This window comes from Nanorana parkeri, unplaced genomic scaffold, assembly GCF_000935625.1.
Source record: "Nanorana parkeri isolate BGI_ZX_2015 unplaced genomic scaffold, ASM93562v1 scaffold1, whole genome shotgun sequence".
NCBI classification, from domain to species: domain Eukaryota; kingdom Metazoa; phylum Chordata; class Amphibia; order Anura; family Dicroglossidae; genus Nanorana; species Nanorana parkeri.
Window position 1 is genome coordinate 8,196,407 of NW_017306269.1, and position 17,455 is coordinate 8,213,861.

The following is a 17,455-nucleotide window of genomic DNA, read 5'->3' on the forward strand; positions in this document are numbered from 1 at the left end:
CGTGTAGTAGATTCTAGAATCTACTAGAATCTAACTGAAGACTTGTATGAGTTATAAAGGAAAATAATTCAAAAAATAAAATGATAAAAATACAACTCAGTGTCTGAAATATTCCTAGGTCTTCAACATTTCCACATGAGCATAATAATAGTGTTGCTATACATAAACAATAAATACAATAAATGCCTGGTTGTGTTTTGGATGAGCAACCTATAGTTGGGAAAGGTTATTGAATAAGCATATATTAAAGCAGAACTCCAGTTAAAACTTGTAGTAACCCTTGCAGTGGCGGCTACCTCTGCACTGCAAAGGTTACCTGCTCATTTTTGCCTAGGGTCAAAGAAAAAAAAGTTATACTCACCCGATCCTCTGAGCCGGCTTGCTCATAGACCGGTCCCTAGAGCCTCGCTCCACTTCTGCTGCAGCGGTCGAAGGATCCTCGAGTCATCACATCCAATACAGTGTATAGGACGTGAGGATGCAAAGGGACATACCATCACTGCGGCGGAAGAGGAAACAGGCAGCCGGCTGGCTTGAATGATCAGGTGAGTATAACTTTGTTATTTTTAACCCTAGGCAAACATTAGCAGTTAACCCTTGCAGTGTTGGGGTAGCCCCACTGCAAGGGTTAATAAGAGTTTTAACAAAATTGTTCTTTAAATGAAAATCTAAAATGCGTTTGCCCGTGAAGTCCAAAAAACTACAATACCCAAAATTTCCCATAGGTGACATTTTAAAAGCTTTTACCGCTCATCAGTTTAGTGCTAACAGTGATTGATGGCCCTAGAATTATTGCTTGCACTCCGACGTTTGCAGCGATATGTAACATGTGTAGCACAATTTTTGTTTTTGCACGCAGGCGCACCAACGCGTGTTTGCGTGTGTATGTGCGTGCACAAGGGGGGCAGGGGACTTTAACAAAAAATTTGACATTTTTTAAAGTTTCTTATACTTTAGACTTTAATTTTTTAATTTTTTTAAACATTTTTATTTATTTTTTACACTAACCTTATTGCTATCACATAGGGAGCTAACAAGCCCCCTATGTAATAGCAGATAGGGTGTGACAGGTCCTCTTTATGGAGACATTAGGGGTCTTTCAGGACCCCTAATGCCACCTAGGGACCCCAAAGAAGCTGATTAAGCAGAGATCTGCTTCCCCAGCGTGTTCTCCTGACTCTAAGAGCCGGAGACTATAAATAGTGACACCGGAAGAAATGTAATACATATAATTTCCGGGTCCATTGATCGGAGGAGAGATCAGTGGGGTACAGCGGAGCCCGGAGAAGCCGACTGCGTCCGCGGTGGGGGGACAGCGCCGCACCGTACAAACGATCTGGTGGCAGTATAGACGCCGGATCGCTTGTACATTAACAGCCATTATCGGCTGTTGAAAACGAGACCTTTTTAAAATGACACCGACTGCAGCAGCCGTGTTCTTGGTTTAACCACTTCTGCGGCCCCCCGTATATAGACATATTGCGGCCCGAAAGTGGTTACAAAATACCGTATTTTGCGGCCCATAAGACGCACCGGACCATAGGACGCAGGGAGGTCCGGCGCACCTTATGGAGCACTCGAGACTGTAGCTTCTGTCACAGCTGCTATGACAGAAGCTGTGACAGAAGCTGCAGTTAGTGACCGCTGAGACAGGTGGCGCTGTGATTACAGCGCCACGGTCTCAGTGATGACACGTGTGATGAACGTCTATTCTTCGTCTGCTCTATGGTTATCTCGATCGTCGCCGCTGCTCGGTTTTAATACGAGTGATCTCATTAGATCACTCGTATTAAACGAGCAGTGGCTCCTGCTGCTGAACTCGATCGCCGCCGCCGCTGCTCGGCTTTAATACGAGTGATCTCGTTAGATCACTCGTATTAAATGAGCAGTGGCTCCTGCTACTCGCCCGGCGCCCGAAACTGCATGTCTCGGGCATCGGGATTCGCTCCATAAGACGCAGACACTTTTTCCCCCTCCTTTTGGGGGGAAAAAAGTGCGTCTTATGGAGCGAAAAATACGGTAATTCTTACCTGTCTCTATCTCTATTTAGCATTCCTTTGCAAGTTTCTCTTCAATTTCATTAATAGGAAACTCTGATTGCCCTAAGACAAAGACTAAGGACAGACTTAGAGATCCCCTCATTAACATACAATGAAAGGAGCCAAAATTCTAGACCTTTAACACTTTGTTAGGACCAGAGTCATCCCCAGGCCAGGTGTCACGCGCTGCTGGGATGCCATCACACATGCCCTTAATGACATCACGTCATTTACTGCCAGCGGTCATCTTGGTGATGGACGACGGCAAAGAGAGGATGGGATGTCCATCTGGTGGGATAAGGTCCCCTCCTCTCTCACACAGCTGTCCAGCTCTTGGTCCATGACAGAGTGCCTGACTTTTCAGAGGCGGTGACACGAAATGACTGTCAGTCATTTTGGTTTCACCCCTATTGTGATGCCACAGGTTAGGACAGGCTGTGTTCAAATATAGTTTACAGCTAATAATGAGACCTGCCAAGACAGTACAGGCAGGGTTAATTATCGTAACTATTCCCCTCTAAACTCCCCATGCATTCCAGAGGAAAATTCAGTACAGGGAAAACTCTTCTCTGAGAATTGAGCAAGTTTTATGCAAGCAGCAATTTAATTTTAATTTAATTTTATATTATTTAAATTTTAAAATGATGCTATGTGAATGAGAAACATGTAACAAATAGAAAGTGTTATCCAATTTGTCTGCAAAAGGGGAAATACACTTTAAGAAAGGAGGAGAGAGCGGTCTGTTCCCCCTGAGTGAGCCTGCTGCAGCCAAGGAGGTATCACATTCCTTACACTATTTGCTAAGGTCTTTTTGGTTTTAAGCTATGAATGGCACTCACCTCCAACCAGTCTCTAAATTTATTACGCAGAGACTTCTTGACATAATGATAGCCACACATAGCATCATTTTTTTTTACATACACACAATATTCATTATTATTTTTGTAGCATTATTATCACAATGGGGTGAACAAGAAAAAAATAGACAAACTCTATTTAGCAAAATTGTTATACGTGTCACAAAAAAGTAACTGAACAAAAAACAAAATTATAGATCGCAGACACCAAGCAACCCAGCTGAGATTGCAGAATCATTTTTCAACCTATTTGCTTCCTCAGTTTAATCTAAAAAAGAGGTTAGCTGTAATCAAAATGTGCACCTACAGTTTGACTTCTCTCAAACAAAAAGGATATTTAAATAATTGAATTATGAAACAATGGAGTTGAAACGTATGTACATGTTAGTGATCAATGACATTAATAAAAATCACCCTGATAATTGTCTAGGCTGAATTTATAGTGTTGACGTCAGTGTTTCATGTGAATTACTTTTTCCCTATCACACAAGTGTAGGGAAGAGAGGACAGCTTTTAAAATGATCTAAGATATATTGTTCTCTCTAATGATATGTGATGGAGTGACGTAGAAATCTATGGTCAGCTTTGCAATGTTATTGAAGAAAAGAGGGACCTTACTGCACGTCACTGGTATGCACAATCACCTATGTGTAAATGTAATGTATAAAGGTGCAGCATAAACAATATATCTAATGCAAACTCACACATTTACATGTCCAGGTGTGCCTGTAAAGAACCGCTCAACAACCCTCAGATAGCATGGTGGTAGGTCCTCCCAAAAGGCTATCCAACTGAAAATTTAAAAGTTTAACCATTTTTCTCCCAAATACAATTTTGTGTGTTCTGTGTACTACAGCTGCCCCCCACCCCTCTCTTCTATGGCCCTGGCTAAGCTCCATAGGGTACACTTCTACTATCTCCACACATTGAACTGATGATATAAGGTCCTCTGGCTCACCTGTACAGGTGGTCAAGCATGGAATCCTTTGCTGTCTTCATGAAATCCCTCAGGGAAAGCTCCCAAAGCTTATACTAGATCTATTCCTCTGCAGCAGCATTTAACTTTCATGAACATGCAGTTGGCTGGGAAGTGTAATTGTCTTATCTGATAATACTTTAGACCCGTACCTTGCATCTAAAAAGACAAAGCAATTTATTAGATGACATTTGCCTTGAAAAGGGCGTGTTTAATACAGAAGAGCTGGTATGACCTGCTAGAGTTTATGCAGGTAGCTGTCAGAGTTTAGTGACCTCTCAGAGCGAGCTGAACTCAACACAAGCATTGTGATCACTGGCAACGGGATTAAGATTTGAGCCAGTAGACCGGAATATAAAATGGAAGAGACTAAAGGCATTGAGTTGGTAAAAAGGCAATCTCGGTTTCCTTCTGTAAAGGTATGTACGCCTTTGTTTTGATGTAATTAAAAGACCGGTCCACCTAAAAGTCATATTTTTATTATGAGTGAGTCAATCTCTAGCATCTTAACTTTAATCTTTTATTATTGCAATAGAGAAAAGGGAACATTGCAAATCTGTAGATGGAAATGCATACAATGATTCCATATTTGCCATCAAAATGTTCTGCAAGTTTTTAATTTATTAGATAAATAAACTAGTGCTTATCAATATGACATCATTACGAAGCAGTGATATCATTATGCTTATGTAGTAAGAGAAGGGAAGCGGAAACAAGAACAAACAAAGTTAGAGATTCTGGTTTGAGATCCGCATACCTGTCCGCAGTCCCTAGTATCTTAAATGTATTGTATTCTCCAAGATCTGAGGTCTCCCGGGTCATAATTCCCAAATCTGTTCCTGGGAGTTCTAGGTCTTCCTGCCTAGCTTTGGGTATTCCAGCTCCTTTGGATAAAATTTAAAAAAATCCACCAGGGAAAGCAGGAATCTTTCATAATGGCCACAGGTAATGTACAGACTCAGGAACTTAGTACAGAGATCTTACACATAGATTCTTGGAGAAATTTAATGAATTGTCAGGTAAGTTTACGCCCCAGCATCCACCAAAAAACGAAATATCAGTTTTTGGTAAACTGAGCCTTTGAGAAAGGATTTTTTCTAGGATACAACTATAGGGATAAAATTCATGTAAACCTTAAGCTTCCCCTTTAAACCTGAGGTTTCCAGCAGTGATCTCTACTCCTGAGTTCTCAGCTACAAGCACCAGCTGTTATAAAGTGGTCTCCAGTTCCTTGTAAGAGTTTTAATTTACATAGTCACAAAGTTAGTCAGGTTGAAAAAAAGTCAAAGTTTATTGCGTTCAACCAATAAAGAGAAAAAAAAAAAGAATGAATATAAAACATCCATAAACAGAACACTATGGCCACAGTTACCCACAGTTAATCCAGAGGAAGGCAAAAAAAACCCATTGTAAATCATGGTTCAATTTGCTCCAATAGCGGGAAAGAAATCCTTCCTGATCCCCTAAGGTAATCGGATATTCCCTGGATCAACAATCTCTGGTGTTATTTCTTATATTATTATTTATCATATTTATAATACAATTTCCTGATACTATTTTCTACTGTACTACCACTATTGTACAACATATAACTCTTGTACAGCTATCTTTTTTGAGCTCAGTAAAAAGAGTTATAAGATTTAAAAAAAACATATTACAAAAGCTATTTTGGAATAGTATAAAATGGCCTCTTTTTGTATTTCCTGTATTCATATTATACCCGTCCCTTACAGTACACTTAATACACAGAAAGCTTCATATCAGTGACAATTACTAAAGGACCTCACTGTCTAAAGTCCTTACAGATATGACATACAATTATCAAATCAAATACGAAAAAAAGGTTAAAGAAGACGCTGACACAAAGAACACTAATTAAAATATTATATAACTTAATGCATCCCTACCCGCCTCCCCACCCCTCAAAAAAAAGCCCCACACTTTCTAAATAAAGGGGGGAACAATTTACGCAATCTGGGCTAAGCAGGAGTGTAGTTTCCAATTTCTGTTTTTGCAAAATTTCACTTGGGTAGCTCCTTAACCATCGATACAATGTAAGGGATCAGAATTCTTTTTTCATTTAAGAATGGCTTCTTATTTTTAGCCTTGGTGAAGGGGACACAGAAATGCGACATGTGTCAGCTTTTCATATTGAATTGTTGAATTATTCTAATGATTGTGTGATTTCATTTTGCTCTTTGTATCTTTGAAATGTAAGGGATCTGACAGCTTTCTGTTTAGGTGTAGGATTTATTGCAGTTGGGTTAAAATATTGAACTGAATTAGGAAAAAAAAAGGTTTCCTGGAAGTATACACACGTAGGGGGTGGGGGTTGTACTATATGAATATGTCTGTGACAGAATAGAGCTATATACAATATGCCAATTTTACACATTTTGCTTGTACAGCTAGATCAGTTTAGGAAATAGTATACTAAGATTTTATGCCAGTCACAGACCTGAGCAATTAAAACTCAGCTTATGTGGAACATCATTATAACCAGAGATTACCTATCGTGTTTTCACTGTTTCTCTTCAGGAGACGAGTAGATGAGTAGATCCAGAGACAAAGGCAGCTGAAGTTATATGCAACATGTTCTGTAAAAGTTGAGCAAAACCCCCTTCTATTTTCATTTTCAGAGCCTCCCAGTAAGTTCAACATTCATCACAAGAGCCAGTAAGGAGGCTCAATAGTCAGAAAACAGGCCAAACGCTACTAATAGGGTGCAACCAGACCAAATTTGGAAGGAAATTGGGAAAAAAATCAGACCTGCAATTGGCCTGCAGACCTGCACAATTGACCTGCAATTGTACCTTACAACTTCCTTACCGATCTGTTGCGTTACGATCCATTTTTCAATGAATGCTAACAGCTGCTAACAGAGGGGCACCGATAAATGAATGGGTGTGAATGAGGCTAATTCACACTGGATCTGTTGTGTTATATAGTGCTGAAAAAAAGTAGTGCATGTTCTACTTTTTTTTACAGCGCAACATAATGCAATGGTAGGGAGCAGCGTGAACTAACCCCATTCACACCCATTATTTTTTTTTGGTGCCCTTCCTTTAGCATCTTTTTTTAAATGGATCGCATTGCAATGGATCTGGTTTGAATGGACCCTTAAGACAACTTCGCACAATAATGATTCGTTGCGGTTTGTTAATGTGCACTATTTGTTGTTGCATTAAGAAGGCCCATTCATTAAAGAATAGGCGGAAAATGCACAGCTGTCAATGCACAGCAGTGGATAAAAACTTTAACAAAGTGTACCACAGTGCATGGCATGTTTGCTGTAATGCACCACCAGTGTGTGGGTGCCTAATGTATTTGTGCATTGGGTGTCAATTTAAATTAGTGACACTGCAATTCAGAAAGTGCTGTGTGTTAAAATGCATTGCAGTAATGCAACACACATGTGTGAAGCCAGCCAGGAAAATATTAACCTGTCATAGCCACTTCATTAGCCTATATGTTTTTATATAGCAAATGTATTGTAACTTTATTACAAAAAGGTGGATTTTGGGCTTCTGAATAAGGCCATGTGTAAGTGGGCTTTGGGTTTGTGGTGATGACATCAGTTAGAGATTAGTGAGACGCTTCATAGATCATTCAGAATTCATTAATATCTGTATTTAACTTGCAAATAACCGGCTTCAAATGAGGAGTTGGTTTAGTCTAAATCAGAAAAAGCAGCGTAGGCTGTTTCTCCATAGATACAGTACAGTGAGTGACCGTTGTGTCCCTAACACAGAAAGTGTGTCACTGGCAGGATCACCAGATGAAAATAAAGCTGAAAAAAATAATGAAATCACCACATCTAAGCCCCATTATATTACATTTTTGTTCTTGGGTTTAAATACACTTTGATATATCAACATTTTTAATTTTAGTTACATTTTACTTGTGCCCTTAATTTAAGAATGCATCATTTCTATTGGAGTAACAGGTACACATTTTCCCTTGCAGTCAGACGTAGTTCCAGACTTATTTGTGCCTGAAGAGGACAATAGCTTGTATTTTACATACTCAGGACCACCAAATGTCCTGGAAGTTAAAGATTTGACCTACCAGGTAAGGATGTGCAGAAACAAGTAGTGCAATGCCATTTCTGATCTGACATTATGGACTTGATATACAAACCGCAGGAGTACTGCTTCACATTTTACATATGTGCATTTGGTTAATAATTCACATGTTCAGTTAACTGAAAATATCTCTAAAAAGTATAAAATATTTTTTTCAAGGTTAATTTAAACGATCAGATTCCATGGTATGAAAAGCTTGCAGAGTTTAAAATGCCCTGGGAATGGAACAAAGGATCCCAAACAGCAGCAATGAAAAACCTAAATGTCAGAGTCAGTAGTGGACAAATGTTGGCAGTCATTGGGAATTCAGGTAAAGAGGGGTTTATTTTTTTGTATCATGTGTCTTTGTTAGATGGGGGAAATTATTATTAAATGCCAATTTCCTTCCTTACATCCTACCTGCCTGCCTTACTTCCTTACATACTTCCTGCCTGCCCTCCTACCTTCCCTACATCTTTCCTGCCTGGTTTCCTTTCTGCCCTGCTTTCTTATATCCTTCCCTCCATCCATCCTTTTTGCCTGTCTTTCTTCGTCGTTTACTCTCTTCCCTCCTTTCCAGCATTTTACAATTCCAACATTGGCAGATTTAAGACAAATTCCATATTGTAAGGCAGAGAAGTCAAATTTATTATGAAAATAAGATGTATCACCTTCCTTGTAATGTCTCTTAAGAAATCTACAAATGGATTTGTTGCTATATAGTAAGTAGAAACTATGCAATGACAGGTTAGATCTTAAGTGTTCCACAGTAGCCCAGAAATATATCTAGATGGCTTTTATTATTGTTTGTAAAATAGATGTATGCTTGAATTTTGATTTGTGTGTAAAATTATATGTATTTCTAATGGTTTAGATCTGTAAGTGGGTGAGTATAACCATTCTGGAAATATTATATATATGGAGACATTTTCCATATGTGTCCATTAGAAAACTAGTTAATTTCTCATTAATGCAAAGAATCTCATTAGTCCATATCTCATTAATCCAAAGAACTCCAAGCATGTACAAAATTAACCCTTGCAGTGGGGCTACCCATGCACTGCAAGGGTTAACTGCTGAGTTTGGTCTAGAGTCTAACATAAAAAAGATATACTCACTCCCACCGTGCTGCTAGATCGTCCCTGCAGCCTCTTCTTACCCAGGTTCCATCGGTCTAAGCCCCGCTGACATCATCTCATCTATGCAAGGTCCATTCACTTGTATTAGATGTGAGGAAGGGTACATCACAGACGGAGCGGAGGGGGTAGAGAGGTGAGCGCTGATGTAAGACAAAGAGAATTCTGATTTTGTGGATTTTTAAAAATGTTTTCTTCCTTCTGTTAAGGTTGTGGAAGAACAACTCTTTTAGACATCATAACATGTAAGGATGAAGGTGGGAAGATTAAATCAGGACAAATCCTCATAAATGGGAAACTCAGCACAAAGAATTTGGTGAAGAAGTGTGCCGCTCATGTCCCTCAGGATGATCAATTGTTGCCGCACCTCACTGTTCGAGAAACGCTGTCCTTTATTGCCAAACTCCGCCTCCCTAAATCCTACTCAGACAAGCAGCGGCAAAAGCGGGTGAGCTGCAGATCTACATGAATACAATCCTTTAGATTTATTCAGCCCGTTGCATTCTGTAATTGCAGCTGGATTCACAGACTAATGTTTTCTTTTTATCACCTGCCCTATATTATATCTACAATACATGCTAATACTGTAATGCAGCAGAATGCATGTGAGCATGACCAGAAATAAGCAGAAAAATGAGGACCTGGCTGAGCTGCTATTTAAGGACATATAATACCAAAATCCAAAATGTAATATATTTCGGCTTACCGGTCCTTATATTTGGTGGCTGCATTTGTTTCCTTTCTACTGGCTTTTTTTTCTTTTTACTCTTACCTGAAAATCCTCCAAATACACACTTACTGTTCTTGGGTGGCAACAATCACTCGCTCCACTGTATCTATAGAAGGAGCCATGGCTGTCACACAGGATACTTTCCTGAATTGGAATAGAAATAGGTCTTCTTCTATTCATCTCCACTACATTGGGGGAAGAGAATTAGTCATTTACAGAAAACAGCTTGGAAAATAATGTTTGTGTGTTTAGTTCAATTTATAGGAAGTGACAAGGACGTGGTATTTCTGGCAAGATCAACAGGTATTTTCTGTACTGACTGTAAATGTTCTTAGCCAGAAAAAATAAAACTAATACAGCCACCCAGGGCCAAAGCTAGGGTGGGCTGTGGGGGCTTTTCCCCCGGGTGCCACTTTAGGAGGGGCACCACTGGGTGTGTGGATGGAGAACTTCTCCCTTGGGAGGGGGAGCAACTCTGAGCCTTTGCCCGGGTGACAGAATGTCTATTTTCCACACTGCAGCCACCACATATAATGACTGGTAACAATTTTTTTTCTTGGGTTTAGATATCCTTTAACAGCTGTGGTCAAAGAGAAGTGACTGTAGATATGGTTCCCAGCTTATGATCCTGCCAGTTTTAAAGTGGTGGTGCTATCTACCAGTTCACTACAGCACCCTGCCTGAACTGTGGGCAAGCCTGTAAGGTTTCTATGCCAAATGTGAGCTAAAACAAGCACTGCATAACCCTATATTAATAGTGTGTTACACCAACATATCATCTCAGTCCAGACTGTAGACCATTATTGATCAAGGGGGACCTCTTAAGCCCACAAAAGGTGGTGGACAATTCCTTCCTTCATGATTCTGTAAGGACTACCATAAAGGCTCCTTATGACTAGAGAGCTGCCTACAGATCCACAAGGAGTATAAAAGTATTTAGGACAAATACAAGCACATCTAGTAGTCCAGCACTTCCTACCACAATGTTACTTTTCAGGAATTGCCAGACCGGGCAAAGTTTTCTAAGCAGTGCTTTGTTTTTAGAAAGAAAAACTGCCCCCCGTGTCCTAAGAGCTTGTTCAAACCAGGGCAGCAATGAACACTGTATTGATATACTGTTCATTTTAAACATAAACTCAAAATTTAAGGGCAAAAGGTGAGCAAGGATCACCCCCGCAGGGAAACAGGCAGCATTTTTAAAAAGAGGTTTTGACACTTTATCCAAATGTTAAAAACGCTTTGGTTTCTTATACACTTCCACCCAAGTGCCATTTGTGACCATAATATTGTAATTTCCTTAAAGGTGGAAGATGTTATAGCTGAGCTCAGGTTACGGCAATGTGAAAACACTAAAGTGGGAAATGCATACACACGAGGAGTGTCTGGAGGAGAGAGGAGAAGAGTCAGCATTGCAGTCCAACTTTTGTGGAATCCTGGTAAGCAATTATGGACCAGTTATATATTTGAAGCCAATCTGTTGCCAAGTATTCCAATATGTACAAGTTTTAAAGTCTTAACAAGCAGTAAATTAGCTTTTATACAAGCCCTGGCTGCAGTGGCGACTCTAGGAACAATATTTAGGGGGGGCACATAAGATACCACAGTCAGATCTGGGGGGGCACTAATCATTTTAATTGCATGTCGCAACCGATGGGCGCCAAGAGTTGATTTAATTGCCGATGGCATCTGCGCCCTGCAGTTGCGACAGAAGCTGCATACAGCGTGTGCTGGTTACTACTTAAACTGGCGCGCTGTGTGCAGCTTCTGAGAAGATACGCTATTAGCATAGCGGGGAAGCCAGCTGCGCATTTTGCATAGCTCCCGCTACGCTAATAGTGTATCTTCTCAGAAGCTAAGATTAGAATAATAGATACATGAATAAGGATGGTTGAGAATGGTGGAGCGAATATTTGTCTCGACGTTTCGCGATCAGAGGCGCTTTTTCAGGAGATGGAGAGAATTCATTTAGCAGGTTGACGTGCGTGTATCCAAGACGACCCCAACCGGGCAGTACACCAAAACCGTCCTCCCAGGGAAGAGGGAGAGGAGCGAGGACCAAACCCTGTGCTGTACTGGGTACGGGTGGGCTGGGAGGTGTTTGGAGGACAGGCGTCCCTGTGCGTTTGTGGGGCCTCCATGTGAGGCAGTGTCTAGGTGAACAAGTGACCCAAATCCTGCGGTTCTTTACTCCATACAAGGCTTCCCTATTATTCTAAGCCTCCCACTTAGATTAAAGGAGAACTATGAGGTGAGTGCTTTTCACTCACCTCATAGTTCTAGCCGACCTGTGACAATGAGACTGTCACAGGTCGGCTCAGTAGATCGGGAAGTGAGCGAACACATACCGGCGTTCTCTCACCTCTCGATCCTGTTACGGCTCTCTGCCATAACAGGGGAGAGGCTGGATTCCCCGCTCCGATCCGCCAGCGCTAGCTGCTGCTGCTGTTCCCTTCCCCCCAGCTCCAGATCGTTGCAGGCTTACCTTACCAGTGCAGTGACTTGACTTCACTACACACAGCCACGAACAGCCATCAAGCTCTGCCACTCTGCTGTGAAAGCTCTGCGGCCGCCCCTGAGAAAAAAACCCTTCCTGCACGAAGGCAGGAAGGTACCAAAACATCAAATTGGACGGGGGTGTTGGGACGTACCAACTGTTCCGTACGACCGCGGCGGACCCTGCAAGGACCAGTCACAAACACCTTGCCGATCCCTGGCGGGGGGGCACACGGGGGGGCAAGTGAAAACCTAGGGGGGGCAGTTGCCCCCCCTTGCCCCCCTGTAGTGACGCCACTGCCAGGCTGACCTCTATAGCCGCAGGTACTGTGGGGCAATCCATCTTCAAAATTCACAGCAGAAGCACTAAGGCAATTAGGCTGTTCACTTTGCAAGGAAATCTGCACTTTTTAGGGAATATTTTGGTTCGCACAGCTTCACTTCATTTACTAAAGTAAGGAGAAACTTTGCCTGCAAAGTGGTTTTAAAAAAACACTTTTGTTAGTTACATAATACATTTTTTTAATAAAGGTCTATACATCAGACAACATCTTCCCAACAGAGACAATATGAACGCTTTGCTAGTAAAGGATTGTAAAAGATTGCACACTATAGATTGTTAGTATTCTTATATTGTCTCAAAAACCTCAAACCCAAAACATTTTCATTTCATTTTTCTTTTGTCTTTCAGGCATCTTGATTCTTGATGAACCTACCTCTGGCTTGGACAGTTTTACAGCTCACAATCTTGTGATAACCTTGTCCAGACTTGCCAGGGGAAACCGCCTGGTTTTATTATCAATCCATCAGCCCCGATCAGACATATTCCAGCTTTTTGATCTGGTTCTGCTCCTGTCATCAGGTTCCACAATCTACTCTGGAACAGCCAAAGACATGGTGCAGTATTTCACTTCTATTGGCTACCCATGCCCAAGATACAGCAACCCTGCTGATTTCTATGGTAAGTCATTCTAAAATCTTATACAAATCATTTTTGGCTGCTAGAATACAGATGATTTATAAAATACCCCCAGTTGTAGTTATTTATTAGATTTTTGAAATTTTACTTTAGATTTCCATTAGCTTGTCTCTCTGACATTGGAGACCCAAGCAGCAAAATGCCCCCAAAAAGAACAAACACCTATTTTAGTTGAGTGGAAAAGGCTAGAACCTATTTCAGTTTTGTTTTGCCATTCCAGGGAAGATCTCCCTCACTACCCATATATCAGGGTAGGATCAGAGTGCCAGCAGGACTGGAAGAAATCTTTGTACAGGGACACCAATAGTAATAGAGATCTAATACCATTTCTTGCCCTCCCTTCTTTCGCAAGAGTTAATTAGAGATGAGTGAAGATGATTCAGATTTTTGTATTACTCCAGAAATTGGGAAAGTGCAATAGAGTCAATCTTGGAGGTGAAATTGATGCAATTGGCTTTTAATGATTCTTGAGGGATACAGAAGTTCCATTCAACTATCCTGTACATGTTCTTGTACCAAAAATGACCCCTCATTAGCCCCATTATTTTATTTTATTTTTTTCAAAAAAAGTAAAATAAATAATAATTATAAAAAGATACAAATACAAAGAATCACGGAATAAACTAAACTAAACTACCCTAAAAACCCACACCTTCTTAACAAAAAAATATTTTTTTTTCCCAGGCAAATTAGGCCTAAGTAGCTCAATAAGGGAGAGTTTCTTCTTTGTGTTTGATTGAAAGTTGATCTTAAACTGGTCTTTTGTCTGTTTTTTTTTTTTTTTTCGTTTTGGATTTTGTGCTTTCTGTTTGATTTTTTTTGTTCCAAAAATACTTTGAGTATATAAGTGTTCCCTGACACATTGTGTACAGTTATCCTCCTCTTACTTTTTTGCAGTTGATCTCACTAGCATTGACCAGCGAACCAGAGAACAGGAGATGGAATGCTTGGAGAAAACCAGAACTCTTGCTGATATTTTCCAGCAAAAAGTCAACAATTTTGATGATTTCCTGTGGAAAGCCCAAGATGAAAACACAGATCTAATCTCCAGTGAAACCCGGTATGTTGTGTGTGAAATTGTACAATTTCTGACTGTCAAGTCATGGCCTCTAGTTGAAGGCCTTTTGGGTTGCTTTGTCTGCCCCCCTATGTGTTGGCTATTTTATAAGATAAGCCAGAGTGGCTTTATCTGTCATTGGTTAAATATCTATACCAAAGATGTTCCTAGATGTTCAGTATTCTTAGCTTTATATCAGCCCCTCCTGCACAAAATCACACCTTCTACTTGCAGCTACTGTTATTGCTTTGCTTAGCTAACACACCTTCCTCCATCGACCCGCATATTTACTGAGTTCATGCAGCCTCTGGCCCCCACAATGTTTACCACCTGCCATCCTACCAGCTTGGTTTTTCTTCACACACTCCATGCATATGCAGAAGAACCCCATAAACCCCCATGGAGCTGTCTCCCAAGCCAGGAGACACTCAACAGTTGGGTTTATGGGAAACTATTGCATACAGCAGAAGGAAGATTCAGGCCAGTAAGTTGTGGCTACAAGAATTGGTAAGCTGGTAGGGGGAGGGTTAGTTAAAGTGGTGGGTGGGCAAAAAGAGAAAGTAAACTTTGTTTGAAAGTAAACTACCCCTTTAAGATGTATTTCCATGTAGTAAAATGCATACCTTATTACCACAGGAATCAAATATGTGGTCCTAACATAACAATAGTTGATAATGAATTAAGCTCTGTGTGCTGCTTGCCTAAACTATGAATTATGTGGCCCCCTGACCTGGACCTGTTGGTCTATTTCTACCACATTGCACTATTAAAAACTAATAATGATATTTGTCAATTAGAATGATCTGTCATGCTGACAAGCTTGTAATATTGACTGAGGCATTTGTGCTTATTTTATTATTAATAACATTATTAATTAATGGGTGGTGTTGACAAATTGCATTAGCTCTGTATTCTGAGTTAACCTATTTTTTGTTTCCTCTCTTCCTCTATCAGTAGCCTGCCAACACCTACTGCAAATAAAGTCATTACTATCGATAAATATGAGAAGGATAAGCTACCTAAAGGAATTCACCAATTCTCAGTACTGCTAAAGTATGTCCCTTTGGATTATAAACAATACATTCATGTTTTGAGCTAAAATGTGGCTAAAATATATTAGTAATGATGTGACATTTAACATCCACTAAATCTACTAGCACAACTTTATAAATATACAAACATTGCAATAAAGTATATTTAAAGCCAAAACTTTTTTTTTTATTTGGATAGAGAAGGGTTAAACTTCTATCATGCTTTGTTTGATTTGTTTGCTTTCCCAATGCAAAGATTTCCCTTAACTTTCTGTTCTGTAGATACAATGGGGGGAGAAGATCACTCCAAAGTGAAAGAAATCCACTCATAGACAGCTGGCAGACAGGTGACAAAACAAAAATTGGCTTTAGGCACATTTTATATCTAATTCTGGATTCATTCTTTTTTTGGTTATGGATAGAGGGGAAAAAATTAAAACGTTAAAAAGTTAGAACAAGAAGTAATAGGAAATCCCCTCCACCTAGATGTAGATTATAAAAATTAAAAACTACCAGAGACTTTAGCCCACTCCTGGTCTATCCAAACCTAAATAAAGTTGAGGTATATAATTACACTTTAATTCACATTATTAACATCGTAGTTTAAAGAATTCTATAATGATTTTTGACCAACATTATTTGAACATTTTCTGGGTTTTCTACATTTTTATAAAGATATTTTATGTCACTTCTTTAATTTCCAGATAAGAGAGCAATTTGGATATAATAGAGGAGGTGGAGATGGAAGTATAATATACGTCAGAAGTGATATGATGTAAAATAATTATAGAGTGTTGGAATAATCCACCATTAACAGTTATTTGTATAGTTTAGGTGGTACTGAGTCGCCTATTTGCAGGATAAGCTTTTTTTTTGCTACCTATGCATCTCATTTTTACCTTTACGTCTGATGTCCTCTAAAGATTTGAATTTTTTTTTTTTGTATTCTTCTCTTCTTTAGTCGTCATGTTTCAAACGACTTGCGGGACCTGACAACGTTGCTTATCCACAGTGTCGAGGCTGTTTTGATGGCACTTTTAATTGGATTTCTATATTATGGACAAGGTGGAAGTCCACTTTCCATACAAGACACAGTTGCACTGTTGTTCATGAAAGGCTCACTCACACCCTTTGCTGTTGTCCTGGATGTAGTTGCAAAATGTGAGTACTTTAATTGAGCAGTTGGTACTATTATGCCAACAAGTGAATTTCTTCTTATAAAAGGACATTTTTATTTATAAAAACTGGGAGGTTAGAGATGCTGAACATTGCAAGGAACCATACTCCATTTGTTAGCCCCCATTCACACAAGCGTTTCAATAGTCGACACTCAGATTTTCATGTTATTCTATTGTACCCGTCCACATCTGCACAATATACTGTTGCTCAATGCTCAGAAAAAGCACAGGAGCTTCTTTGGGACATTTTTGTTTTTTGTCTTCAAGATAATTTAATGGGAATGCATGAAAAATTCTGTTTTTGTCAAAAGTGTTTTTGACTGGTAACAGCTCAAGTTTTCCTTTCTGCATAAAAAAAAAATAAGCCCAATGTCTGTCTATCTTATTACTTTCCATATTTTGTGATAGCTATGCCTAGGAATTTTGTTCATGATGTAGTTATGGGCCTCAGTGCAAAGTCTGGACCTGTGCCCCCCTTCAATTTCCTGTTCCTTCTTCCTCAGTTCTTTTCCTCTTACTTGGCCCATCTTCATGCTGCTCCATCATTGCCCCCCAAAACTTGCTTTTAGTACAGAGCTGTACTGGTCATACAACAGTTGAAAAACATTCCTTCACAGGAAAAACGAGCTTCTTTTTCATGCATCCTCTGCATTTGATTATATGATCTATGATTGAGAAGAAACGGGTTGATGGGAGGTGCCTCAGACAAAATCCTAGACATTCAAAAGAAACAAAGCACTGTACCAATGGCTAAGAGCCTGAATCTTTTTATTTCATTGAAAAAATATTCAAAACAAGCCAAAGAATTTGGGGATTCTAAAGAATCCTCTTTATTAGTGCTACAAGAATGCATATCATGTATGCATACAATTGATCCCAGAAAATGCAGAGGGGCGGTTTGTGTAAACAAGCATC

General features: G+C 39.8%; 1 protein-coding gene across 1 annotated transcript in view; it reads left to right on the plus strand.

Moving 5' to 3' along the window:
* The first annotated feature begins 4,231 nt into the window (after positions 1-4,231).
* Positions 4,232-17,455, plus strand: part of ABCG8 (ATP binding cassette subfamily G member 8) — a 20,419-nt gene continuing 7,195 nt past the window's right edge. Inside the window, exons 1-9 of the mRNA XM_018565035.1 lie at positions 4,232-4,291; positions 7,839-7,943; positions 8,117-8,267; positions 9,282-9,520; positions 11,106-11,238; positions 12,987-13,256; positions 14,172-14,334; positions 15,286-15,384; positions 16,324-16,523. Coding sequence (XP_018420537.1) covers positions 4,232-4,291; positions 7,839-7,943; positions 8,117-8,267; positions 9,282-9,520; positions 11,106-11,238; positions 12,987-13,256; positions 14,172-14,334; positions 15,286-15,384; positions 16,324-16,523 — 1,420 coding nt within the window. The remainder of the gene's footprint in view (positions 4,292-7,838; positions 7,944-8,116; positions 8,268-9,281; positions 9,521-11,105; positions 11,239-12,986; positions 13,257-14,171; positions 14,335-15,285; positions 15,385-16,323; positions 16,524-17,455) is intronic.